Source organism: Anguilla rostrata, chromosome 1, assembly GCF_018555375.3.
Source record: "Anguilla rostrata isolate EN2019 chromosome 1, ASM1855537v3, whole genome shotgun sequence".
In the NCBI taxonomy this organism is placed as follows: Eukaryota; Metazoa; Chordata; class Actinopteri; order Anguilliformes; family Anguillidae; genus Anguilla; species Anguilla rostrata.
The window spans coordinates 67,773,588-67,800,603 of NC_057933.1; the positions used below are offsets into that span (position 1 = coordinate 67,773,588).

At 40.6% G+C, this 27,016-nt stretch overlaps 2 protein-coding genes across 2 annotated transcripts; both read right to left on the reverse strand.

Moving 5' to 3' along the window:
- Positions 1–975: 975 nt before the first annotated feature.
- LOC135263825 (DNA-binding protein RFX5-like) lies at positions 976–10,838 on the reverse strand. The gene is made up of 10 exons (XM_064352249.1): positions 10,239–10,838; positions 7,965–8,123; positions 7,548–7,581; positions 7,354–7,436; positions 6,532–6,657; positions 5,990–6,106; positions 5,475–5,553; positions 4,980–5,178; positions 4,765–4,856; positions 976–4,341 (listed from the first exon to the last, which is right to left on the reverse strand). Exons 2-10 carry the CDS (start codon positions 8,072–8,074, stop codon positions 3,286–3,288), a joined length of 1,896 nt encoding a protein of 631 aa, XP_064208319.1. The 5' UTR covers positions 8,075–8,123; positions 10,239–10,838; the 3' UTR covers positions 976–3,285.
- A 120-nt stretch (positions 10,839–10,958) lies between these two features.
- selenbp1 (selenium binding protein 1) lies at positions 10,959–25,805 on the reverse strand. Its single transcript, XM_064352260.1, has 12 exons — positions 25,673–25,805; positions 23,015–23,068; positions 22,776–22,888; positions 22,262–22,447; positions 20,485–20,605; positions 18,240–18,422; positions 16,805–16,986; positions 16,200–16,278; positions 15,722–15,843; positions 15,228–15,320; positions 13,265–13,383; positions 10,959–11,823 (listed from the first exon to the last, which is right to left on the reverse strand). Exons 1-12 carry the CDS (start codon positions 25,674–25,676, stop codon positions 11,661–11,663), a joined length of 1,419 nt encoding a protein of 472 aa, XP_064208330.1. The 5' UTR covers positions 25,677–25,805; the 3' UTR covers positions 10,959–11,660.
- Between the last annotated feature and the right edge of the window lie 1,211 nt (positions 25,806–27,016).

The following is a 27,016-nucleotide window of genomic DNA, read 5'->3' on the forward strand; positions in this document are numbered from 1 at the left end:
ACACACACATTTTAGCGCTGTATTGTTCTTATTTTCCAGAGGTCTTATGGAAATAGAGGATTTCCCCATTTTAAATAAACAATTGTATGAAATTAGAAAGTGTTATTTCTACTTTTACTTTCCTGCGTTAGTTGTGATTAAACCGATTTAACGTAAAAAGGAGTGAATGCAACGAGTAGTCGCGGGTTATTGACACTAATTTTGATTCATGGACTATGGATGAAGATGTCAATTGATCATTGATGACGTTGGCTATAAACTGCAAGAATACGTATCTAGTGGATTTACGTTATGGAATCACTGTTGACACCTTACTTTGAACTGATACATAATATTTTGTGTGCATGTTTGCCCATTGAACTCACAATTAATTTGAAAGTACGCAATTTATACCATCTTACATGGTAGCTGTAAAGTCCTTCAAACTATTTCACTTTTGATCTTGCATGACAGCAGCAAAATGTACAATTTATACCTACCAAATGTATCTGTATTCTCCAAAGACCCTCCTAAGACCTGGCAATTCATTTTTGTCCTCTGTAGGGGACATGAGTCTCTCGTTTTAATGTCAAGAACCTGCTGAAACCTACACTACTAGGGACATAATGTAAGTGTCTTGTATGTGTCTTGGTTGCAGTGAAATGATTTTCAAAAATATTGTTCAACATTGATACAGACGGTGAGTTGTTAGAAAATTCTTGTCTGAGCAGATTGCCTTGGTTCAGAGTGAAATGCTTCTACCTAGTGGTGCAACAGTAATATTGCAGTCCCGCTGTAATCAGTCTCTTGTGCCATTTGCATTGTTACTTTCTCAAATGAGGGATGCACTAAAACAATATGCATGCTTTTCAGGATGACCAGCAACACAAGGAAGCAGGGCAATATGTCAGTTGAAAAATGGTATGAGTATTGTTGTTTCCTATTTGTTTACAAGTTCACAAACTTGCTCAAGTTAAGAAAAGAAACTAGCTTCAGTTAGGTTCTTTTTGCATTTTATTTCAGCACTGGAGTTTCATACCAAACAGGATGATTCAAGATTTTCACCAAGGGATGTACTCCAAAAGAGATAACATTATGTTATAGTTACTGCTGAGTAATTGTCAACCTACAGAGAACATGAACAAACACAATTAAGGTGAAACACAAACTGAAATTACTGATAGTTTTGAGTCATAAAAAAACTATGATTTTTACATGGCAGTGCAGAGGAGAATGTTTTTTTGTTGTTGTTGTAAATTAAACATCTACAAGACAGTCACTGACTGAAAGGCTGACTGTAATATACCATGAAAGTACAACAATAGTGTCTCACACAAATCCAATATTTATGTCAAGAATTTATGAAAATATGTTCACATGAGCACTATTTTTTACTTATCAATTGGAAGATATCACAGAAGTGCACAGTTAAACATTTTAAATAACATATAAGGTGCAATATTTATAGTGAACATTTTGTGCAGTCCAATTAAAAATAATTTGGTTTTTTAGTTTTAAGTACAACCCATAAAACATTAAAAATTCAAAATTAAACATAAGCAGAAATGTGTACAATCATACAATAATAATCCTGGCTTAGGTCATTAAAAGACTGTAAAAGCAAATGATTTGTTTATACATTTGAAATGTCTGCATTCTTCTAGAAGTATATTTATATAAATTTAGATTCTACTATATAAAATTGCTTATATAAATTTAGATTCTACTATATAAAGTTGCTTATATAATTCTTAATGTCTTCATGCTATAGGATCTTCAGAATCATTTAGATTTATGTTAGGCTGGCCATTGCTAGATATTCTCAAAGGAAGTTGCAGACTGTGCCTTTCAAAGCCGTTTACAGGTTGTGCATTTGAGACTTTCGGCATTGTGATGGGAAACTGTGCCACAATCTTCTAAAAGTATTGAGGTTGACCTCATGGGTGAAGCACTTATCTTAGAGGAGTTACAACTTGGCAACACTGTTGACTCAGTCAAGATGAAGCACTGCGAAGCAATGGAATGACAGTAAAGTCAACAGAGTTTTCCTCAATCTGGACTGTGAGAATCCAAAATGAGCTACTGGTTGTGAATTATTTGCCACCTTTCCTCAGCTTTGTGCAAACTAAATTTGAAAGTCAGATTGTTACTTTTTATTTCAACACTGTTTAAACAAATGTTCAATTTAGCAGATTGCCAGCTATGTGCTAAGAAGCAGAAGAGGTGCGATTAACGCCACAGTGCCCAGGAACGACCTGCAAACATACGCTTGCTTTCAATAAATACCTTAAGTGCCAGTAACTAAAAGTAAATAACTTACAAGGTGTGCGACAGCCACTTTTACATGCTGTGAAGGCATTGCGACTCAAATTAAACATAACATTTCAGGAATAAAATTATAATGTAGCAAATAATAACATTATAAAAATAAGTTATAAATGCAATTTCAAACATGGCAGACAAAGACATTTGCACTTTCCTTCACTAGCCTCTCCAAGTAATCAAAGTAACAGTCCTCAGACCTTAGAAATGTATTCAAATAACATTGGCAGAGGTTTAGTATCAAACCGTAGTACTGCACGTGCTTGGAGCCAAAGGACATTTGTGTACTGTGTACCATCCTCACATTTCAATGTCCCTTTAAGATGTGATTTACTTTCTTTTGTTGAGTGTTTGGTTGGCCATATTGAAATACCCAAGCCTGTTATTTGCCCTGCCATAGGTGAATGGGGAGATGTTAATGCACATACATACATAACATACAATGGCATGAAAACAAACAAAAAAATACATTTGAAAAGCTCACTGTAGGTCTCTGACAGAGTACAGCATTTGATTATAAGGTATATGAAGTATAACATTCATTAACTGCACAGTAAATGATAAATCTGTACAAAATATCCCAAAATGTCTTATAAAATAAAAGCACAGAAAAACCCTGATGAGGGCAGCACTGATACTCATGAGTACCTATGAGTCTGAACCCGTAAAGACCATTTCATTTGCACTTAAGGACACCCTCACAGGGATAGCCGTCTTTTAAACCCGCCTGTTTAAAAAATGCAGCACCATTAACACCACAGAACTGACTTTCCATTTTTCTAACAAGTCTTTCGAGCTGATAGAGTGGCTGCAGTCTGGCTGTGACCGATGCATTTATCTGGTGGTATGAATCCAAATGGCCACTGTAAGCGTCAGTCACATATTTCCACCAACAGACTAGAGAACAAAATCAAATCTGCTTCTAATAGACAATAGTAGGACCGTGGAAGCAAAATGGCACTTGTCTCCTGAGATCGACAGGCTCTAAGTCTGGGAGGCTGCAGTAGGCTGGGGACGGTCAGTGCTGCTCGCTGTGGGGGCGGAGGCAAGCTGTGGCTCTGCGAAGGAGTGGGCTGGGGTGATAGTAGCCTGCCCCTCCTGCGTCTTCTCAGTCTGGGAGCCCAGGGCTGAAGCTGGGGCGGGCGCCCCCTCCCTGGTGACAGGCGCTCTCCTGATGACCTCCACCATGGCCCTGCCCGTCTCCCAGGTCTGAGCCCCTGATGTGACAGGCTGGCCCGCCGTGTGGAGCAGCAGGGCATTCTGGGAGGCTTCCTGCACTGGCTGGCCTTCACTGTGACCTTTATTCTCCTGTACGCTGGCGGTGCCGAGGCCCGCCTTGTCCAGGACGGGCGGTGCCTCTAGTGTGGACGGGAGGGCCCCCGGGAACTGGCCGTGCTGGTTCTGGATCACAATCTTCACCACCTCAGGCTGGGCCTGGACCTGGGGCTGCAGGGGGGAGGACGTGGACGGCAGGGCTTTCTGGATGACCCCCCCAGAGAGAGGGGTGGAGGCCTGGGCTGCAGCGGGCGGGGGCTGCCCTGTCTCTTCTGGTCGCGGCTTCCTGGGTCGGCCTCTCTTCCTTTTGGGGGGCGTTCCCACGGCTCCTGCAGACGCCTCGCCGGTCGCCGGTTCCGGGGCCCGCTTGGGCGCAGCGCGGGCCCTCTGCACCACTCCCGGCGTGGGGGCCGCGGTAGCCACGGCGACAGCCGCGTCCTTCTCCTTCTCAGGGTACGAGACGTACGAAATCATGTTGAAGACGGGGAGGGCGGCCCCTTGCTGTTGAGGCAAGGTTGCCATGGTGATGGGCAGGGTGACCTTCACGCCCCCGCCCTCCTTTGGCATCAGCGTGGGCGGGGAGGAGCGGAGGGGCAGCGGGGTCTTGTCCGGGACGGAGCCGCGGGGCAGCACCTTCGGGAAGCGCTTCATCACCGCCTCAAACTGGACGTCGCAGCCCCCAGGCCGAGCACACTCTGCCCCCTTAGCGGGCTTCTCTCCCTGCACCGCTTTGCTGGGTGAGGCCTGCTCCCCTCCCTCTTTGTCCTTCAGAAAAAGAGGAAGAAAATGAAGGCTCACAACTGAGAATCATGCCTTTAAATGCAGGCTTTAGCAGACTGATTAAAATGAGAGCTGTTGATGTGGCAGGAGCCGCACCTTGTTTTCTGATTGGTTAAAATGAGAGCCGTTGATGTGGCAGGAGGAGTACCTTGTTTTCTGATTGGTTAAAATGAGAGCCGTTGATGTGGCAGGAGCAGTACCTTGTTTTCTGATTGGTTATAATATGAGCTGTTGATGCGACAGGAGCAGTACCTTGTTTTCCGATTGGTTAAAATGAGAGCTGTTGATGCGACAGGAGCCGCACCTTGTTTTCTGATTGGTTAAAATGAGAGCTGTTGATGTGGCAGGAGCAGTACCTTGTTTTCCGATTGGTTAAGATAAGAGTTGTTGATGTGGCAGGAGCAGTACCTTGTTTTCAGAGCCTCTTCCCTCACTCTCTGTCCCGCCCTCTTTCGGCTGGGCCTGATTCTTTTTCACCTTCACTGGTCTCACGGCACCTTCTGTGGGGTTTAACACAAGAATTACAGCGCTGGACTCCATCTAAGTCACGTGACCTCACTCTACAGGCCTGGTGAAGCATCATGGTCTAGCGGAGAGGACCGCGGAGGACTGCTGCCGCTCACCGGCCAGCGTGGCGGAGCTGACCAGCTCCGCCTGGCTGCAGCGCGGGTTGACGATGTGCTCATTGACCAGGAAGCGGGCGATCTCCACGACCGTGTCGAAGGAGCGCTTCAGGATCTTCTGCGCCCAGTCGCAGATCAGCTCACACGCTGCCTCCATCACCTCCTGGTTGTAGGTCTGGACCAGCTCCGTCAGCTCAGACTGCACAGAGAACAGCACCTTCGTTTCTTCATCTGTTCTCAATTCATTACCATTATAATGAGACTCAGTAACTTCTCCAAAGAAAGGGCCTGAAGGAGCCAATATTTATTGCACATGTAAAAACAAAATAGCATCTTAGTAATGTAGTGGCATTGAACATCATCTAATTCATGTAAGCCCTTGTTGCGTCGAAGGAAGATACTCAGGGGGTCCCCAAAACTAGAAAAGCCTTGCATCCAGAGGATACAATCACAATGTAAAAAAAAGACAAATATCCAAGATAAAAGAAGAGTTACTGGGTCATTCTTCAGGTCCAGATTGGGCAGGAGAGGCATGTTCAGAACCGTTTTCCTGCGGATTCCACTGTAGCAGTACGTGCACATGGTAGTTAAGGGAGTACCAGGACACGCTCAGAATCTCTCAGATGGTGAACAATCTAAGCATACATGAACGTGTGCAACACTCTTATATGAAGTATTACCTTAGGAGACACAATGTTGTAGCTGGACAATTTCTATAAATACTGCTGCAGTACAATAATCTCACATTTATTTTTCTTCATCTGGTAATTTCATCACAAAATTAAACATTTATATTTATTTGTGGCTCATACGCATATAATTGGGACCCTCAAAATGACTATAATAATTAGTACATGATCACTTACAATGATGGCTCAGCAGAAAAAGAGTTTGTTCACCCAAACTTTTGAAAAAGGCGCTCTGACCATGTTCTAGTGCAGTATTAGTTTGAAGATTCATGAAACAGACAGGAGTTGACTTGGTATATCTGTACTGGTGTGAAAGGATATTTTGATTGCCCCCTTCCTCCAAGTCTTCGTGGTTTGATATTTGGGAAGATGTCCCGGATAATCTTGCCAAAATTGGCTGCGCTCAGTGGCCGATACTGCAAGTTATCACAGAATCCCCTGTAGCAACACAACAGAAAAACCCGCTGAAATACCAAGGAGCACTTTGGACCGCATAACACTTTTGAAGTGGGTCTTCCTGCAACCGTCTGCTCTGCATGATTTTATCAGTGCAATTTACATAGCACACAATCATACATAATAACAATGCCTATTATTCCCTCTTCTCTCTTTCAAACTAGCTGATGAATTACTTAATGTACTTAACTAATCCACAAAATCATATGGCAGACTTGGTGCGATAAACCAAAATTAGCGTTTCCTACAACAGCAGCTATTTGTTTGCTGGCGAAGGGAGTTTTGAAAAGCAGCACAGCTTTGAGACGCTGCCCAATGGTGTTGATGAGCAAATTTAAATGTGTGATATTCAAATGTTTAATTTAATCAGGGAATCAAAAAGGGGTGAGGAAAGGCGGGGGGCTCACTTGTACATCTCGTACACATCCTGCTTGGGCAGGCAGGTGTCAGCGTGCTCCTCCAGGTGGCTGCGGATCCAGGTGCAGGTGTGCAGCTGGTCGGCTGAGTTCCAGGAGCTGGAGTCACTGTTGCTGCTGTTCCACAGGGAAACGCACACGTTACTGTACACTCTGTCCATGCAGCTCACTGGGCATTACCCAAAACTAGGCTCTGCACAATGTGGCACGTGGCCACTGGTTATGCTGTCCCAAAGCTCTTACCTCTCTCTCCTCCCAGCTCATCTGGGATGCCACTTATATTGACACTTTAAAAGATAAACTGAATACCCATTATTTTAGCCTGGCTGTTTATAAAGGTTTTATAATATATCTGAATAATATGTTTGATATATAAAATGCTTTTTTAAAACATTTATGAATATTGTCCATACTTTTTTTCAGTATAATTTTATTTTAATACACTGATGTATTTTTCATCAGATATTGCAACAAACATTTACAGGAGCAAGGGACACACACAATTCTGTAGAAAAAAAGTCATCATTGAGAAGCACAATGGAGCCAGCAAACTCAGGTCAATACTTGTGCAGGAACACACAGAGTATATCTTATCTACAATATGGAGCAAATATAGAATTTAAGCTTTTTTCCCTGAAATAATTAATTTTCATAATTTTCAATACACCTATTGCTATGGTAACATGAAGTGAAACGAATACCAGAAGAAAAGGTATACTTTATCAATGCATGCAAAATGATATTTGCTGTGTTCTATGAAATAAATACATGGAAGTATGAAAACACGTGCCGCGGTCTGGAAAGTGTTCCTACCTCTTCTCCCCTGTGCCAGGGCCGGAAGGCAGCTGGAGGTACAGGTAGAGTTTGTCATTGTCAGAAAATCGCTGCACGTCTTGCTGCGGAGACACAACACAATGAAGGGACACAGAGAGCTCTGGTTGACTGCATGTGCTATGCTTCTACACTCTGGGGTAATACATAATGGCAGAATGATAGCAGAAACTCACCAGAATTGCATCAACTTTGGTCTGTACATTCTTACTGCAAAAATAAAAATGAAATAAAAACATTGAACAATGAAAATACACTTAAAACCATCATTAAACGATGCTGACTATAAAGCTAGTGACCAAAATTGACACACACTGTGCATCTAAGCTTGCAGAAATCTTTGTTGGATGTACAACTGAGAGGTCAACCCAAGAAATGAGGCACACAGTAAAATAGGTCATTATTCCAATTTCCAATGACCCAATCAAGCAGATCGCCTTGGTGACAAAGGAATGTTGAACATGGTTGTATAGGTCACACTGCAGGGATTCTGCATGTAGGATGGTCATCTACAGGGCCCCAGGGTCAAAAAAGATCTGTACTACAACTTTACTGAATATAATCCAGTGACATAAAAAACAAGCAGGTCTTACGAGATGTTGCTCTTCAGCTTCTGAAGGAGCATGCTGGGCTCTGTATCTCCCTCTCCAGATCCCAACCCGCCCCGTTTCGAGGTCATTGTTTGAAGGCTGTCTTCTGTCATGGCTACTACACACTGCCAGGGCAACTTCAACTAAAGATACCATCAGAATCTAGAAATATAAAAAATAAGAATGACAGTGTTGGCTCATCATCTGCTGTCAGACCCCTAGCCCAGATGATGCCTTGGCACAGTAGCTAAAATGGTAGCTAAAAATATCAACAAAAATTATTTTCTCCGAAGAGTCAAATCTTTTTCTTTCTTTTTTTCCTTTGTTTAATTCTATTCTTGTAACATGGGGCCACTTGTGGAGCCCTATAATCCTACAGGTCTGCTCAGCTCTACTACTGTCATAACTGAGAGGGAACAGAACTAAGCAAGTTGATTAAATGTCTGTACAAGGTTGTAATAAAAAATTGTGGAAACGGAGGTCCTTTTGGACCAGCATGGAGTGGACCTGTGGTAGCATACTAATCATGCACTGCAATCCTTCTCTGAATTATAATATGAGTCCTGGTATTATTATTATTATTATTATTATTATTAATGCAAGCATTTCCTACTGGGACCTATCTGTTCAGGTAAGAATGCTTTTCTACCATTAACTTTAATATTCTATGTCACCTAAACAAACTGCAATTATACAGGATAACACTGACCTAATTTATGTAATGGTCACACATTACACAACTTCTCATATTTAGGTAGAATGCAGTCATTTTTAAGCTTGCTAACTGCCTATATCTGCAAGTGCCCCAGCCTTAGGATACAAGTTTCCAGCTTGCATGACCTGCATGCACCCTATAACTATGCAGATGTTACTGTATCTGTAAATATATTCCACTGGTCAGTATATTTGGAGAACAACTATATGGCATATTATTTCTCTCTGATTAAAATAATGAAGACTTTGAATAAAAGGAGTTGTGTCCTTGTAAGTATCTTTTAATTACAAGTGAATGCATTTATAACTGGTTTTCTAGCACCCTAAGTAGTGGCTAGAGTTACAAAATACAGGCATTACAGAACTATGTATGTTATCAAGCATATGGTTGAGCAAAATTAATTGCTTGCTAACTAGGTAGCAGCAAGTGCGCAAGCTCCTTCCAAATAAAGTATGTTTAACAGGGGTGTCAGTCTATGGACACTCTTACGGTACCGTAGAGCCAGTGCAGTGGCTACCGTTAATGTTAGCAGTTAATACTTTACTGTTCTCTCCACTGTCAGGTGAAAGACTAAATTGCCGTTCGCTAAATGGAAGCACATTTGACAGAAATCCATACGTACAACGACCTAGCTACCGATCACTGGGCTGTGCGAAGACCTAAGTTGGGTAAACGGTGACCCGCCGTTGTGCACACAGTAAAAGTTCCACCGTTGTGGAGTCGACGATATGTATGTATCTCGCGCTACATTACAAGCGAAATGAAACTGGGAGACTAGCAAACGACAGACGACTTTATCCGCGGAAAGTCATTCGTCGACATATTTGGCTTCAATGGCATGCAACTAAAATACAGCCATTTATTTAGCTAAACATTTCGGCGCAGAAATCACTGTCTATTGGCGGGATTCCCTTGTGCATACCTAGCTGTCAATTCAGCAGCAATCTCGCGTGCTGAAGCCAATTTTTAGTTTTAAAAATATAATAACGTTACTTACAAAGACAATTCGGTCATTAGTTCAATTAACATATGTAACTTAAACTTTATGTGTGTCAAATGAATAGGAATTCACTGCATTCCATTTGCTAGCCAGCTAACAGTAGTACTACAATTTGTCATGCGCTCCAATTCGATTTCAGCTCATGCTTCCCGCTTTCGTTTTATTCGAATGATTCACAGCTGTATTGGCTAACGCGCTAGCTACCTGACACTAGTTTAGCTACATTCATCGTATATAACACTGACACATAGCGGTATTACATGTAACACTACATCCTATTTAGCTATCGTTAGCTAAAGAATACGTAAATATACCACTTCATCTTAGTATGACAGCGGCGTAGCAAGCAGCTAGCAAGCTAGGTAACATACAGCTGGAACAGCAAACGTTGGCTTTGCTAACATTCAGTATGGAATTTTACAAATCATTTAAACTAAGTTTTCCAGTTAACAATTATAACTTATATAATTATATCAAAATGATAAAATTTTTAAATATTTCGATTTTTATCATTTCAACAGTGTAACAGAAAAAACTTATTTTGTGAGGAAAAACAAAGTACCTGACTCAAAGCTACTGCAAAAATCCCCTTTCTTTTTTTCGTGATTGGACAACACTGTTGACGTCTGCCTGACTACTGAGTAAACGCTACTCTCATTGGCGGACTATTTTTGTTCCACATGGATACAGAATATGTGTTTAATACGATTGGCTAAACTTCTGTATTTTCTTCCGAAAGTTTATTTTGATACGGTGTTATCTGAAAATCCGCCCAGTAACTCAGCTAATTAATTTCTAGGGGAAGTCCGCCTAGTAACAGAAAGACCATTGGAAGGTGTTTATGCGATCCTTATCGTACATACGAACTGGAGAGGGTAGTAGGCATAGACCAGGCATAGACATATATGTCTATGGTAGGAGGGGCCAGTCAATGAACCGTAGTATCGGGAAACAACCTCTACGGCGCATGTTTACAGTTGAGGGCAAAAAAGCGCTTGCTACCCATTGAATCCAATGTAGAAACCCAAACTGATTTGACAACCAAAGAAAACCTCATCGGTCGATTTTTTTGTGATCATAAATTCCATTATGTGTAGCAGTTTGTGGAACAATAGTTTTTGTCTAGAAGTTTTGGGGAAATATTCCATTTTAATACCTTTTTATAATATAAAGTCTATGCAGCCCTGTCTCCAATTCCTTGTCTACATCTATACCCCTGTAGCTCAGTGGCTCAGAATGCCATTGGTCATAATTGGTCAAGTGACTCCACTGACACAGCAGCCTTGGGAAATTGCTTTATTGAATGGATTGTATTCACTGAACTGTATAAGTTCTTTTACAGTTCATTGGTGTTTGTACATGGTTTTTCCTTTCGAGGAAAAGTTTAGCCATAGGACCAAATGCGATATAGTGCAATCAAAGGACTGAATACAATACATTACAAGATAGTCATACCGTATTATACTATTAGTTCACAATGCATTTTAAGAGTCAGTGTTATTGTGAGGGTTGAACCATTCACAATCATGTCTGTTTAATATATTTTAATTTGATTTTATTTGTATATTATAATTATGCAATTCTAGGACAAAGCTTTCACTTAGCCAGTAACGTTCAAAAAGCACACATGGCAGTACATTGGTCTGTGTATAACACAAAGCTGGGCTGCCAACTTTGACAGTTAACAACAATGATTTTAGTCAAAGATGAAACCACTCAAAACAAGCATGATTGTTGGTGGAAGTGTAGGCTACACCATGTACCAAGCAGATATACAGAATTTGGATGAATGCTAATGTCTTTAACAAGATTTAGTTTAAGATGCACAAGAAAACAAACATGTGGCATGCAAAACGGACGAATGTGGAATAAGTATGTGAAATAGGTGAACTGCATGAGCCTCAATCTGAGTTGGCAGCCCGGATAATGCTTTCAGGTGACAACAAACTAATGGGAGTGCATGGAAGGCGGCAAATCCTTCTGTTCACAACCAGATGTCAGAGGTGCAGTCTCCTCCAGGGTATCGCAGCTCATGGGCAAGAGCTGGTCCATCGGGCTCCTTTCCAAAATCAACAAGGAAATCCTCATTGAGCTTCAGGCCCCCCTTCACTGAGTCCACATCAATCTGCATCATCACAGAGCCCTCCCTGAGGACAGGAATGGCAGGTAAGAAAGTATCCAACAAATGTCAAAGCCTTCCACTCCAACAATCAATTTCAAGATACTGAAGAAATGTCATTGAACCATTTAGAAGATGACAAATTTATAGATGAAAATGCATATTGATAAGAAAACACAGCATCTTTGTGCATTAAATATATATTTCCACTCCTGAGACACCTGTTTTTCAGTTTAAAAAAAAAAGATGCAAAGCACCTTATGGACTTGGCTTATTTCTCACTCACTACACTAATGGACTCGCTCACATTTAGCAGGCTTAAGAGTCCCCAGAAGGGGGAGCTATTAGCACTTATGTTACTTCACATCAATGACACTGTGTCCTAAAATGGATTTAGCATTTTGACAGTAAAACTGCCATTTAAATGTAGACTGCCTGACCACTTATTTATTTTTTGCAAAATGAAAAAGCACTTCATACACCTGCGAGGAGTTAATGAATATAGTATGGAATGCATTGAAGACAGACTTGCACTGAATGTGTTCCTATACTATACGTTTACATGCCCCGCCAAGGCGTAACTTGGCGGGATGGCATACCTGCTATCCCAGTAAGTATTAAGATTATACCTTATTTAGGATCATGTTGGCTTTGTTTTTATCATTTTCCAGTACCCAAGCCAATATCATTAGGGATACCACAAAGTAGTTTCATTCAGTCAAATAAAAACTATTATTAAAATTTCAATTATGGAGCCAAACAGGAGACCACACCAAGTGCTAGGTTTTCTCATATCACACTAAACTTGCCTGTTCCGGTTGGGAGAATTTTTCCACTAGTGCACCTTACAGGTGTAATTTTGATAGGTCTGCTTGTGAGTTTCAAATCGCAGCAGGCCTGCACGACAAGAGATATGATTGGTCTGCTGAGCTAAACACCAATCTTCCCCAGTTAAGAGATGTCTTTCCACAGTGAATGTTCACATGCTAACTCATGTCTCTGAACACTGCTCCATTCTCCTCTTTAAGCCTCTGCAGCAACCTATCAGCTGATTGATAGGCATCAGTCATATTGTCTGAGCCAATGGCACCACTGTAACAAAAGCTGTAACAATCGATACAATTAGCCCACCAAGCTAAGGACTATTGGCCCCCAGCAAAGAGAACTAATAGTACTCTTATTGGTTCTCCAGGGGAACATCATATTTTGCAGCAGACATCCAAGTACTAACTCATGCCTATGAACTCCGCAATTGTTGAATGCGCCAGGATACACAATTTCAAAAAATGTTATGAGACATTTTGAGCAGCAGGTTGGCTGAAGATTAAATTGAAATAGGAAAAACTCTTCAGAACCGATTGCTATTACTATTTCCTTCAGTAGTATTCCTGTGCATTCCCTGTATAGTTAGATCTTGTTGATGCGATCTTAGTTTAGTCACCATAAACAATGGACAGAAAGTGTCTTACTTGATGAGATCTGGGTAGAACTGCTTGTCCCAGCCACTATACAGAGAGGTTGTGACATATAACCTTTTCCCATCCAGGCTGAGCTGCAGCATCTGAGGACTTCCCTGCACACGCTTTCCCTGATGATGTGCAACACAGATACAGGTCTGAACACTACCATTCAAACTGACTAGACAAACAGTCTGTAATATAGCTTCATAACATTCAGCAGGCCTTGTCCCACTTTTATACTGAAGTCTAACACCTGATGTTTTCTAGAAATTATTGTAGGACTGAATAGTTTTGAACTAGGGTTGGGCCGATGTAAAACTTTTCAAACCGGTTTGATATTAAGCCAAATACCGGACCGGACCGGTAATACCGAATTTTACCACTAGGTGACTCAGTCGCTCCCGAGTGGAACTGTCGGCTGCAAAAATAATCCGGGTGAGGTAATGGCATTCTAAAGTTTCGTTGCAGCATCCGTTGCTATGCCGACGCTGACAGCCTTGCTACATTCTTTGGCGATAGAGATTCTAAGACAACTCCCAGCAATTTATCTGGTTTAATGGGTTATTTTCCAGCCTGGCATGCGATCGTATTAGTAAATGGCTACACACGTCATCTAACTGGCAAGTAGTTGGCTATCTCCCTGGATATGAATTAAATGTTTTTAACAGAAAATAATAATAATAAATTGAATTTTATCCACGGAAATGACTATACAAAAAGGCAAAATAAAAGTCGTGGTCGCGATCGCCGTCACACACAGCACTCATACGGCGGTATGCACTTATAGCCAGCTAGCCACCACTGCAGCATTTTCAGGATATGGGAGCATGCAGCTGAAATCCTCTACGCCGGATATCAACCTCACAGCGATCTCATCTACGATCTGTAGGCAGTGTTGTGCTTCACTTCGGGGGCTTATTCCGCTCTTACAGCCCAAAGCACTACAATTTTTTTTACGTTTTTGTCAGTGACATTTCCTTCTGACGTCTACGACGACGATCGTGACCACGACATTTATTTTGCCTTTTTGTATAGCCATTTCCGTGGATAAAATCGCATGTATTATTATTATTTTCTGTTAAAAACATTTAATTAATTAATTAATTAATTAATCGCATTTCAGGCTGGAGAATAACCCATTAACAGAGAAATTGCTTAGTTGTCTTAGAATCTTTATCGCCAAAGAATGTAGCAAGGCTGGCTGCGTCGGCATAGCAACGGACGCTACGGTCTATGGCTGCAACGAAACTTTAATGAGTATAACAACTGTTTTAGAATGTCATTGCGTCACCCGGATCATTTTAGCAGCCCGGATCAAAATAGGCATGACAGAACATAATGAGAGCCCATGAACGAGAGTGTAGCGGCACCTCTCGTTGGCTTCGAATCCAAAATGTTGCCATATTGGCGCAGTTTTCGTTTTCTTTGATACAAAACTCTCGTCACCCCAAAAAATACATGAACGTTCTAGTTAACAACACACCGTGCGCCGTGCGCATCGTCTTCCCCCCACCCACATTTGATTGGGCTACTGAAATTTGTTCAGTAGACTTGTTGCCGGTCTCGGCACTAAATTGCCCACGGCCTGTCAATCTTACTTTTTTTCTTTCTTTTTTTGCACTCAGATACTAGTGGCTCCGTTTATAAACAAACATAATATTATGTTAATCACGTTGTCATATTGCTTATTACTAATTAAATACAAGTTGGATTTAGCGCCGTCGGCACAGGTTTCTGATGTAGGCTACTTTTTAATTTGTAAACCGGTTTAAGGTCCTGGACGGGACCGGACCAGCAAAACCGGAAAACGACCCAACCCTATTTTGAACACTTCCATTCCAATCTGCACTAGATAAACCAGAGCATTTCTGAATACTGTCATTCCAAACTGTACTAGACAAGCCTGAACAATTATGGCCATCAAATGATAACCAAATGCATGATATGTCATTTTAATATTCAATACATTTACCTTTATGACACGGGGTGGCGGTTGACTGTCCAGCTCCTTGTCCTCCAGCACTTTGACCTGGCCATCATTCTGAATGCTGCCACCCAGGAACAGCTTTGACACAAACAGATAAGGTGTCATTATACCACAAACCTTCAGAAATCGATACTCCAACTCTGTGTGCCACAGAGCCTGTTGTTAAACTTACTAATGAAATGTATTTTTAGTACAATCTTTTATATGCGTAGCTTGCTCAAGCACAAATCTGATTTCTTATAAGTTTTTTATATAATTTGATTGATTCATATGAGATCATTAGTAAATTGTGAGAAGTGGAAGTGATGTGGATGGGAAATTCAGTTTTAAACAAAACAAGTTTTTCTCTCCTGCCATATCATCAAAGTGGTCCATACAAAAGGCTATGCAAACTCTTCAATGTGTAAGCATGAATACAATTTCATTTCAGTGGTTTTCAGATGATTTGGAGGATCAAGTCAATTTGAAGTTGAACTCACCTGGCCCACAAGACGTGGATTCCTGGTATTTGTAATGTCATACTGCCGAACGTCACCGTGCAGCCAGTTGCTTATGTACAGGAAGCGGTCGTCGAGGGAGATGAGTATGTCTGTGATTAAACCTAAGAGACAGAAAACATCTGAATCAATGTTGCTATGGCTAACAGAAAGTCTGAGAAGCTCTTCAGAGAAGGAGGAGCAAATCAGGCACAGAATGTGGAGTGGCCACTGTAAACCCTCTTTTAAACTGAAGTACCATTCTCTGTTTACCTCTTCCACACGCCGCAGTTTGGTGTTCTTTATATGCTACATAAAGAAGATGCAAATGTCCTGTGCTTGAATTCTCACTGTATATGTGAACACACTCTTAGTCACAATCCCCCTTATCTGACCCATATGATCTCCTGTGCACAATCCCTGTGGGGTGTGATCATTAACAATCTGCCCCTCCGTAACTGCTTGTTTCCCTCATGCTTACTTGGCATCTCTGGCAGAATCCATCCTTCCACCTTCTTACTGGGAACACTGATGACCTTCTCAGCATCCCAGTTCCCCTTCTGTAGACAGACAGACACACATGCTCGCATGCATGAGCACAGACTGAGTGGACACACTGTTTCACAGAAGGGAATGCCACAGTAAGATCACTCCTCTAGCCTTCTACTAAGTCTATGTCTTTGCTTTGACAGGATAAGAAATTAAAATTGGGTGGAATGAAGATGTACTATACAGGAGCCAAACAACATCTGCAGTACCGCTGGAATACTGCCGAAACTGCTTAAGAAGTTTTAGAGGTCTCCAGCCTTGGTGGTGGAGTCCAACCTGTTTTAATATTTAAATGACAAACATTATGAGAAGATGACCATCTGACACGTCTAATACCTAATTTGTTCCTTAATCAAACCATTTTTGCCCATAGATACGACTTATAAAAGAAATAAATAGGGGAATGCAGAGGAATGCTTTGGTCTGTGGGATGACAGTTTAGAGACTGTTGGATAAAAGGGGCCAAAACCAAAATGTTGCATTAACGGTTAATTCTGAATGACCCATGAATCCAGTTGCCATTCAGCATGGGCCCACCTGAGTCTTGAAGAAATGGAAGACTGTTCCGTGAAGCGCACAACCCACAAAACCCTCTGAGGCTGCAGGGTCATGCAGGAATCTGATCTCCAGCGGAATAGCACCCTCTTCTCCCAGGTCCAGGGACTGGAGGTACTTGTGAGTGGTCCAGTCCCAAACATGGACGCTTCTCCCATAATGGCCTGCAGAAAAAGAGGACATTCAGATATCTAAAGTATGGTTCGATAAATCAAAGGTTCATACATCAACATAGGCAGCCATATGCAATGCATATCTTGTAAATGCAACATTAAAAATAAACCTTATCAAATGGATGGTCTATATATTGGCTAATTTGAAGCTATATCTGGCTTACTTTACATCTAAAGAGTTTCTGTGGCTAAGACACTTTTCACATGCAAATCAAAATACAAAAAAGATTTTATTAAATTGTGCTGTTATGGCAAAATTGGAATTTACTGCAACATATTGTAAATATGTGTATTACTTTAAAAATACAATGCAGCATCTGAAAGCAACAATCATTTGTATATTTGACCACATATCATAAAGTGTTGCAGTATTTTATGTAAGTATATTTTCAGTATGATCCATTTCCTTACTGAACCCGTGTTTACCAGTTGTCTACGACCATGAAATGCACTTTTGTACGTCGCTTTGGATAAAACCGTCTGCCAAATGAATGTAATGTAATGTAATGTAATTTCCAATAATAACCCCATGAATATATAGTTTCAAATGAAATAATAAACCATACTAAAGTACAGCACTATACAATACTTTAACAATACCTGACAAAGTGTCATTGACTGTCTACTTTTAAGTGAAGCAAAGCCAAATGGCTCAATAGATATTTTGAGAAGACAGTCCCTGGCCTTGGTGGAAGCTTTTATTGAGCCTCATAGAGCCAATGCCTACTTTGTATCTAGATCTAAATATTTTAACTTACCAGTTTGCTACTTTTTCTGCGTAAAAGTCATGGGATATTTTAAATCCAGGTTGACACCACCAAGTGTTATTTAATTTACTTCTGTTACTTTTCAAATTATAAAGCTCAGTGACATCCTCTCTTTCAACAAAACATCCAGCTACAGACGCAGCCATATGCTCAACCTTATGATGTACCAGTCCTCATATGCTGGATCTAGGCATCTCTGACCACCAGGTGGTGCTGCCACAATGTAACATTTAAAACCTCTTTTTTGTAGGTTCAGGTTTGTCAAAGGTGAAAGGCCAGATCTTTGTCACACTACTTAGTCTGTTAAAGCAATTATATCTACTGCAACACCGTAATAGCTCATTTTAACTCCCATCTCTATTTTAAATGACCTCCATGAACCTATTTGTTCTTCTCTTGTTACCTCCACAAATGAATACCAGTTTCTATATTTTTTAACACTGAAATGAATAAAACATTCTACATGCGTACACACACCTGCTTTGACATCCGCAGGGTTGAAACCATTGGCAAGGGCCTTCGGAGAACCCCATTCTGTACTCATCATGACGTTGTGTCTTGGCTGGTACCAGAAGTCATAGCCAAAGGGGGCAGCTTCACCTGGCAGCTCCCAGTTACCAATTACTTCAAATGTCTCCCCATCTAACAGGATGAAGCCACCTGTGGACACAAGCATCGATTTAAAATGTAGAACAGATATTAGAACATACAGACACAAAATACACAACCAGAAATATACCACTGAAGCACACAAATGGCAAAGAGGTAGATATTGCATGTACTTTAGCAGTACATGGAACTGTGCCATGCCACTGAGCTGTGGATTGGGGTGTGCAAGTCTGGGTGAGGCACCTTGCTACTAACAGGATTTGCAAAGAATTAATACAAGAACAGTTAAACCACAAATAGTTTAATTCTAGCCAGTCACATGTTTGACAATAAGCATCAAGTTTGTTTCGTAGTTACAGGTATAATTAAAGGAGGTGTGTCTGGGTTCTGATTAATTCAACTGCCTCACATTACACTGACAGCATGCAAGATTATCATATATATAAAAGGATAACACTAAAGAACTGAAAGAGCAGCCAATTTGAATAAACCCAACCAGAACATCCCATAAAGGTTAAAAGATGTTTATGAACCCACCACTGAATTTGTTTAACAGTGGGTATGCGGATGTTATCTTAAAATACCAGAAGATCATGAGGGAAGCTGGCCTTGGCAAAGTGCTACACATTCTCTGACATTACACAACTATGCAGTACAATCATCAGACCCAATGACTCTCATGTAATGGCTGCCTGTACACATTACACATCCACCACTATGTTTAACGGTAGGAAAATACGTTGTGGTTTGAAGGTTCCCTTTGGCTTTCTCCAAATGTAAATTTGTAGAGTTGTAAGAAAATAGAATAAAAGAAAATGAATATAACTTTTCTCATTTGATCAGAGGTCCAGGTTTCGTGCTCCTTACACCAGGCTGTGTATCTGTGTGAATATTAGCCTTGGATACAAGCTGTGTCCAAATGGCGACCCTGGCATAAATACCAGCTTTGTAAAGCTCATGAAGTACGTTTTTTGTTGAGACTGGGTTACAGAGGTGTTAATTCATTTCTGCGGAAATTTTTAGGGATTTGGGGGATGTTTAGCAACTATCCCATTAACTCTGCCGGTGAGCTATGATTTGTGACCACTGTTCCTCTTTGCCAATGCAGTTTGTTCCTATTTGGCATATGTTTTCATAATTTTCTACACTTTCCCTTAGTTGTATCAAATAATTTCACAGTTTTTGTGACTGATGCACCTGAAATTCTGCACTATTTGACCACTTTTGAGTGGAGTGGAACTCAGCCTCTATTAGTTGCCTCGTGTTGCTTTTGAAGCTCACATATGAAAGTACTGACTGTCAGCTGTATTCTACAGCTTGCATATATTTCTGATTGCCATTCAATTTAATATGACTGCCTATGTAGCAGCCTTTGTAATAGCAATTTAGTTACTGCAAAGTTAAAGTACCTTTTCATGTACTTGTATGCTATGTCCATTCTCACAAATGAGTACCACTAATGAAAAAAACAAATATAGGATTCTTACTTCAATATTAAGCCTGCGGGTCCTGATAATTTGGATCCATATCTTATAGCCAAAGCCCATCTGCTTCAAGGTTCAACATGTTGTGCGTTCAGGGATGCTCTTCTGCATACCTCAGTTGTAACGAGTGGCTATTTGAGTTACTGTTGCCTTTCTGTCAGCTCGAACCAGTCTGGCCATTCTCCTCTGACCTCTGCCATCAACATGCCTAGAGAACTGCCGCTCACTGGATATTTTCTCTTTTTCGGACCTATTCTCTGTAAACCCTAGAGATGGTTGTGCTTAAAAATCCCAGTAGATCGGCAGTTTCTGAAATACTCAAACCAGCCCATCTGGCACCAACAACCATGCCACGTTCAAAGTCACTTAAATCACCTTTCTTCCCCATTCGGTTTGAACTTCCGCAGATCGTCTTGACCATGTCTACATGCCTAAATGCATTGAGTTGCTGCCACGTGATTCGCTGATTAGATATTTTCGTTAAGGAGCAGTTGAACAGGTGTACCCAATGGCTGGTGAGTGTATATTAAATATATTAAATGCCTATACTATAATTACTGGAGCCCTCCTTAAATTCTCAGCATTGACCCATGACCTGTTGCTGCCTTAAGTCTTAGCTCGGCTCTCACCTTTGCCGTTGCCAGAGGGGTCCCCCATTGAGCTGATCATAATCTGGCCGCTGCCCAGGCAGTGTGTAGTGTGGGGGTTGGCAAGGCCACACTTCCAAAACAGCTCAGTAGGCTCCACTGTCTGCAGACAACAAATGGAAGGATCAGGATCACACAATCAGGGAACCTATAGATCTGGTTCTCCCTGGGATTGCCAGTCCAAGGAAATTAAGTCAGAATATGTTATGACGTGACATGGATTTGAGTAACATTTGTCCTGGTTGAGCTGGGGTGGCGGTTGATCCGGGCCAGAACCCCCCCTCACCCCATGAGCACACCTAACGTGACAGTACCAAGGAAGAACTCCCTCACTAGTGATTAGATAAAGCCTTGAGCAGAATCTTATTTGGGGATCAGCCAATCAGCCTCTAGCTCACACCGGTTAAACTGAAACAGCTTCTTGTATTACGTAATAAGCCTAAGATATAAATCATGCCAGTACATAAATAAGGGCAGTACATAAATAAAGATTTTCTGACTAAAATGGAACTGATCTGTTTGAGAGAAATACAGATGGGACCAAGTCTGGTTGGAAGAAGAAGAGATGAGGTAGCTAAAGCTGGATAATCGCCTGGGTCCAGGAGTTCAAAAGTGATCTGATCAGATTTTGACCATCGGATTGGATTAAATCCTGCAAATGGGTACTTCAAAACCAAAAAACAGGATTGGGATCACTTTGGAATCCGATCAGATCAGGTAATCGAATCCGAGCTTTAATCTGGATCAAATCTTCAAAATGCGCAGTTCAAAACTTTAACACAGGATTGGGATCATTTTGATCCAAAAAATCAGAATTACCTTGATCCCAGTAGAAGGGTGGATTTAGAGTGGATTACAAGAACAAAATGCAGTATACAATTCATTTAAAAATACATTTCAATATAAAAAAGATGGTAGAGTTTGTAAATTAAAATACATTGTTTGTAGGCTCAATGGTTGCTAAATTTTTATTGACTTTTTTCTTGTCACATTTACAGTGGCCTCTAGCCTACCTCTCAGAAGAGTGCATTCAACCAAATAATAAGTTTATCATCACAAAGTTATCTCAAAAAATATTATATCAATCGTAAATTAAATTTTGAATAATCAAACAATTATCTACAAACAATAGGCACTAGTCCATCAAAGCACGCCTTCAAGATGCTGCTCTAGAGCTGCCTTTCAATGAAGAGGATCTGTGAATTTTTTGTTGTTGTTGCCCTATTAGATTTATTGTTTTTGATTAAAATGTGACTTTTTATTATGATTTAAATCAAGTGTTATCTACTTAGCAAACTATGATTTATTATATTCTTCTTAATAAAATGGCTCAAACTGCTATTCCTTGTATCAAGAGCTGTCCGAGCTAAAAGATAATTTTGTTTAAAAAATAATTGATGTTAAAAAAAAAGAAAAGGTTGTTTACATTTGTAGGGCCATAAAAACTGGCACTCAAAAAGTTACATATTGCACCTTTAAAGCCCCCCGAATATTATATATAATTTGAAAGTTAGAAAATCGTAATCTTTCTCAGTAATGTTCCAGTGCTTTAAAGCACTGATAATGAGGATCTGGTAATCTTGAAAAGTCTGAATCTGGATCAGGATGATCCTATCCTGAATTGCTTTGAAATACCGGGACAAAATCTGGCTGAGTTGACTGATCCTGGATCACAAAATATGGGATTTCAAAATCTGATCGGATCTGATTGAGATAAAAAGTTTTGAACTCCTGGGCCCTGGGGATATGTGGATCCTACCTTGTACAAGCGAGGGGCACGGGGATCTGTGCCCACGTCCACCACATAGACTCGGGAGGAGATGAGCGAGGGCAGGATAAGTCGGTTACGCTTCTTGGAGGCGTCACCAAAGCAGCTACTGCAGGCATTCCATCCAGAGTGGTGCAGCTCGTCCTTCATGTTGGGCATGGGCAAGCGGTGGATCACCTAATCAAGCACACACCCCCCACACACAGAACCATGTACATCCAATTGTATTTATATAATTTTAAGACGTCTGTGTGATGCTCTATGGACAAAAAACAGGACCCAGTGGTGTCCCCTGGGGTTACAATGTGCTGATATGAACTTGCTTACTATTTCCATGCTATTGTAATGTAAAAACATGGAAATCAACAAAAAATAAATAAAAATAAAAAACCTATTTTACCCACCATGATCTGAAAGGACCCCATTTGGAGACCTCTTTTGCCCCCGTATCAACCTTGTATATGAACTACATTACAGAAAACCTCAAGGTGAGTAGTGGCATTACCTTGCAATAGGTCGGTGACTTGGGGTCCACGTCCACAGTGGCAAGGTAATCAGGTTTCAGGATGCCAGTGTTGCGATAAATGCAGGGCAGATAGACAATCTCTTCCCGAGGCCCTTGAAATCAGATATGCAATAAAACAATGAGAGTATTTCCTCAGTGGTTTTTCCAACACAAAAATAGGCGCTGCTTCCCCCACCTGGGACAATATCATTCCAAAACACATCTGTTGTCCCACTCACCCTTCATAGCATCCACGGGACTTTTGTACCCCGGTCCACAGCTTCCGCACTTCGCTGTTCAAGAAAGACACAAAGGAAGGGTTTTTAATATAATGTGAACAAGCATGTGTACCTAATAAATTGGATGCCACTTCCTCCCACAGCAAGACAACAATTCCAAACATATTGCTAAAGCTATTCACAAAACCCAAAACTGGACAATTCTTGACTGGCCAAGTCATTCACACGAACTGAATCCAATTGAACATGCATTTCATATGCTGAAGAGAAAACTTAGTCCCCAAGGGGCAACTAGTCCCCAAAACAAGCAGGAGCTGAAGAGGGCTGCAGTACAGGCCTGACAGAGCATCATCAGAGAAAATACTCAGCACCTGGTGATGTCCATGAGTCACAGATTTCAAGCAATCATTGCATACAAACGATATGCAACAAAGTACTAAACATGACTACATGGACTGCATTTATATAGCGCTTTTATCCAAAGCACTTTACAATTGATGCCTCTCATTCACCAGAGCAATTAGGGGTTGGGTGTCTTGCTCAAGGACACTTCGACACACCCAGGGCGGGGTTTTGAACCGGCAACCCTCCGACTGCCAGACAATCGGTCTTACCTCCTGAGCTATGTCGCCCCCACCTTAATTTACATAACATGAATACGCCCAAAACATTTTGCCCTGAAATGGGGGGTTATGTATAAAAAGTGCTGTAATTTCTACATTGTGAAACCAAAGTGTATGAAAATACTTAAATAAAACATGAGAATCTGAAATTCGAGCACATGTGAATTGTTTGATAACAAATACAAAATTGTGGAGTACAGAGCCGAATCAATTTTTAAAAAAACAATATACAGTTGAGGCCAAAAGTTTACATACACAAAGGCTAAATACATTCAAACTCAATTTTTCACAACTCCACACATTTCATGTTACCATACATGTGTTAAGTCAATTAGGGTATCTACTTTATTTACATAAGAGGTAATTTCAAAATAATAACTGAGAGACAGATTTATTTCAGTTTGTGTGTCCTATATCAGATTTTCAGTGGGTCAAAAGTTTACATACACTTTGTTATGATTTGGTGGCATTGCCTTTTAATTGCTTACAGTAACTTTATTCCAAACGCTTGGGGTAGCCTTCCACAAGCTTCTCACAATACTTTGCCAGAATTTTTGCCCATTCCTCCTGACAGAATTGGTGTAACTCAGTCAGGTTTGTGGGCCTCCTTGCTCAGACACGCTTTTCCAGTTCAGTCCACAAATTTTCTATGGGATTCAGGTCAGGGTTTTGTAATAGCCACTCCAATACTTTCACTTGGTTGTCTTCAAGCCATTTTGTCACAACTTTGGAGGTATGCTTAGGTTCATTGTCCTTCTTGAAGACCCAGTTGCGACCAAGCTTTAAATTTCTAGCTGATGTCTTGAGGTGTTGCTTCAGTATTTCTAGAGAATCTTCCTTCCTCATGATGCCATCTATTTTCTGAAGTGCACCAGTCCCCTTTCCAGCAAAACACCCCCACAACATGATGCTGCTACCCCCATGCTTCACAGTTGGTACGGTGTTCTTCGGATTAAAAGCCTCAGACTTTTTCCTCCATACATAGCGCTGATCATTATGGCCAACACAGAATTACCATCTCTTTGTCTCCAATGAATGAGAGATTTCAAGAAATACTCGGGGTGATATTGGAGAAAGTATTTGCCGTACTCCGTGCCGCATTAGTTTTTACCTCAACCTAAGCGTTAAATGTAACATTTCGCTCTCCGTACTTTCGGTGAAATTGCTAGTCAATGGTATGTCCCAGAAATTTCTTTGTGGTGTGTAATCATAGCCACGAGATGTAGGTCATTTGTATTAAACAATTATTAATCTATCTCCAGTAATATTTTCAGAATTCAGTAAAAACTGTTAGTTATTTCCCCGCTCTCCCTTACCTATGCTCTTTCTTACATCTGGAAATTAACAGAATAAATTGCAGTCACCTTTTTACGTTTTCACTATACTGTTAAAATACAGCATTAAATATCCATCCTATTATTATTATTATGGTTGTAGTAAATTTAATATGCCTTATTGCTACTAAGCTGAGGGCTAAGTAGGGCTGTTAAGACATTGGGAAAAAGGTCATTTTTTATTATATATTTTCTTGCTTGACCTCGTTTGCCCTCACTTCTAACATTTTGTCCTCACTTTGAACTGACCACTATTCAAGTTTAGACTTGTAGTGGGTGGAGGAACACAAGCTGCCCCGAACCAAGCAATACATTTATGCTGAAAAATTCCAAACTTTCTATTATAGCATTTAAATAGATATATAAAGAAAATGCATTTCTTTCATTTTATTTCAGATAGGGCATACAGGCATGTAATTTCATGCGATATCGTATTTCTAGAATGCACCGATTTTTTTTTTGTTTGTTTTACTTAATACTGTGGCATAGCCTACTTTTTGTGACAACGAATCTCGTAAATGCAAACTCATCATCAATACTTTTTGAAACGAACTCAACATCAAATCAGAAACGTCGAATCTTCGTTACCATTATCGCTGCCACCATAAAAAGAAATGCGTTATTTTAAGCATTAAACGATTAGATTCATAGTACGAAAGTGCTTACAACAAGTGCACGACGGCGTGGGAAAAAGTGCATACCCATTCTGTGATGATAATTCGCAGTTGGTAAGAGGGAGACAGCTACTCCAAAGTCTCTTCAGTTTAAAGTACGAGTGTCTTTCAGTAGAGTTCTGCAGTCGTTTGCATGGGGGGGGAGGAGAGGAAGGAGGGATCTTTTTTAATTGGACACTGAATTTCTTCGATTAAAGTGAATTAATATAATAAAATCTTAAGTTTCTCCCAAAACACGAGAAGACTTCATTCACTCCGTTTTGTTTTAGCGAAATTAAAAATTAAATCTACATCCATTTGACATAACTTTAGATAACGCCACACGCATTAATGATTGATAGGTATAAACATTAACCCAGAACACAGCCTGTGTTTAAAAATACAGTGCTTTTGAATTGTTTAACGCGACAAAAAAGTTATTTTAAAAAAGTATATACGCCAAAGCGTATATAAATATAGATATGTTGTGTTTATTGAATCGGTTTTGTGAACGTACAATTTTTATGAGCAAAGGGCAATAAGTTTGCCGTAAGGACACGGAAACTCCGCTTGACATGAAAGTAGGTCAAGCGCGCGGCAGACACAGTCTGAAAAGGCTCATTCCCGTGTAATACACGAGTGGAACAAATGGCGCTGGGATGAAAATCGATGTAGGCTACTGAACCGATCGTTCAAAACATACGATTATAGTCCATTTACCTCATATTTTTTATTTTCTCTATTTCTTTTAATTTATTATTTTTTTTGTGGGGGTGTGGGGTTGAACTGGTTGCTGCTTTTCACACGCGAATACAAAAACCATTAGACCCTGTGCTATAGGGGGTATTATCGTCTCCAAAATAAATAAATGCAGCTGATCCAAAAACAAAGGCAACTAGCCTAATACATAAATAAATGTAACTGATCCACAAATACAGTGGACTCCAGAATTACTGGCACCCTTGATAAATATGCACAAAAAATGCTTTAAAAGATGCTAAACAAAAAAATAACACAGTTATTGACATAAGCTTTATTTTCCAACATGTGTTCAGACCACAGGTTTTTTTATGGAATTTAAGTCTGGAGACCAAGACGGCCATTGGAAAACATGGATGTTGATTTCACTTAAGCATTTCTGTTTAGATTTTGATGTATCCTGCTGGACAATCTACCTATGACCAAGTCCTAGCTTCTTAGCAGAGACAACCAAATATTCTGCCAGAATTTCCTGGTACTTTGTTGAATTCATTCTGCCATTGATCTAAAATAGTGCCCCGGGACCACTGCCAGCAAAACAACTCCAAAATATCAATGACCGACCGCCATATTTGACAGTCGGTATGAGGTGCTTCTCCTGTATGCATTCCTCTTTTGCCGCCAAATATTTCG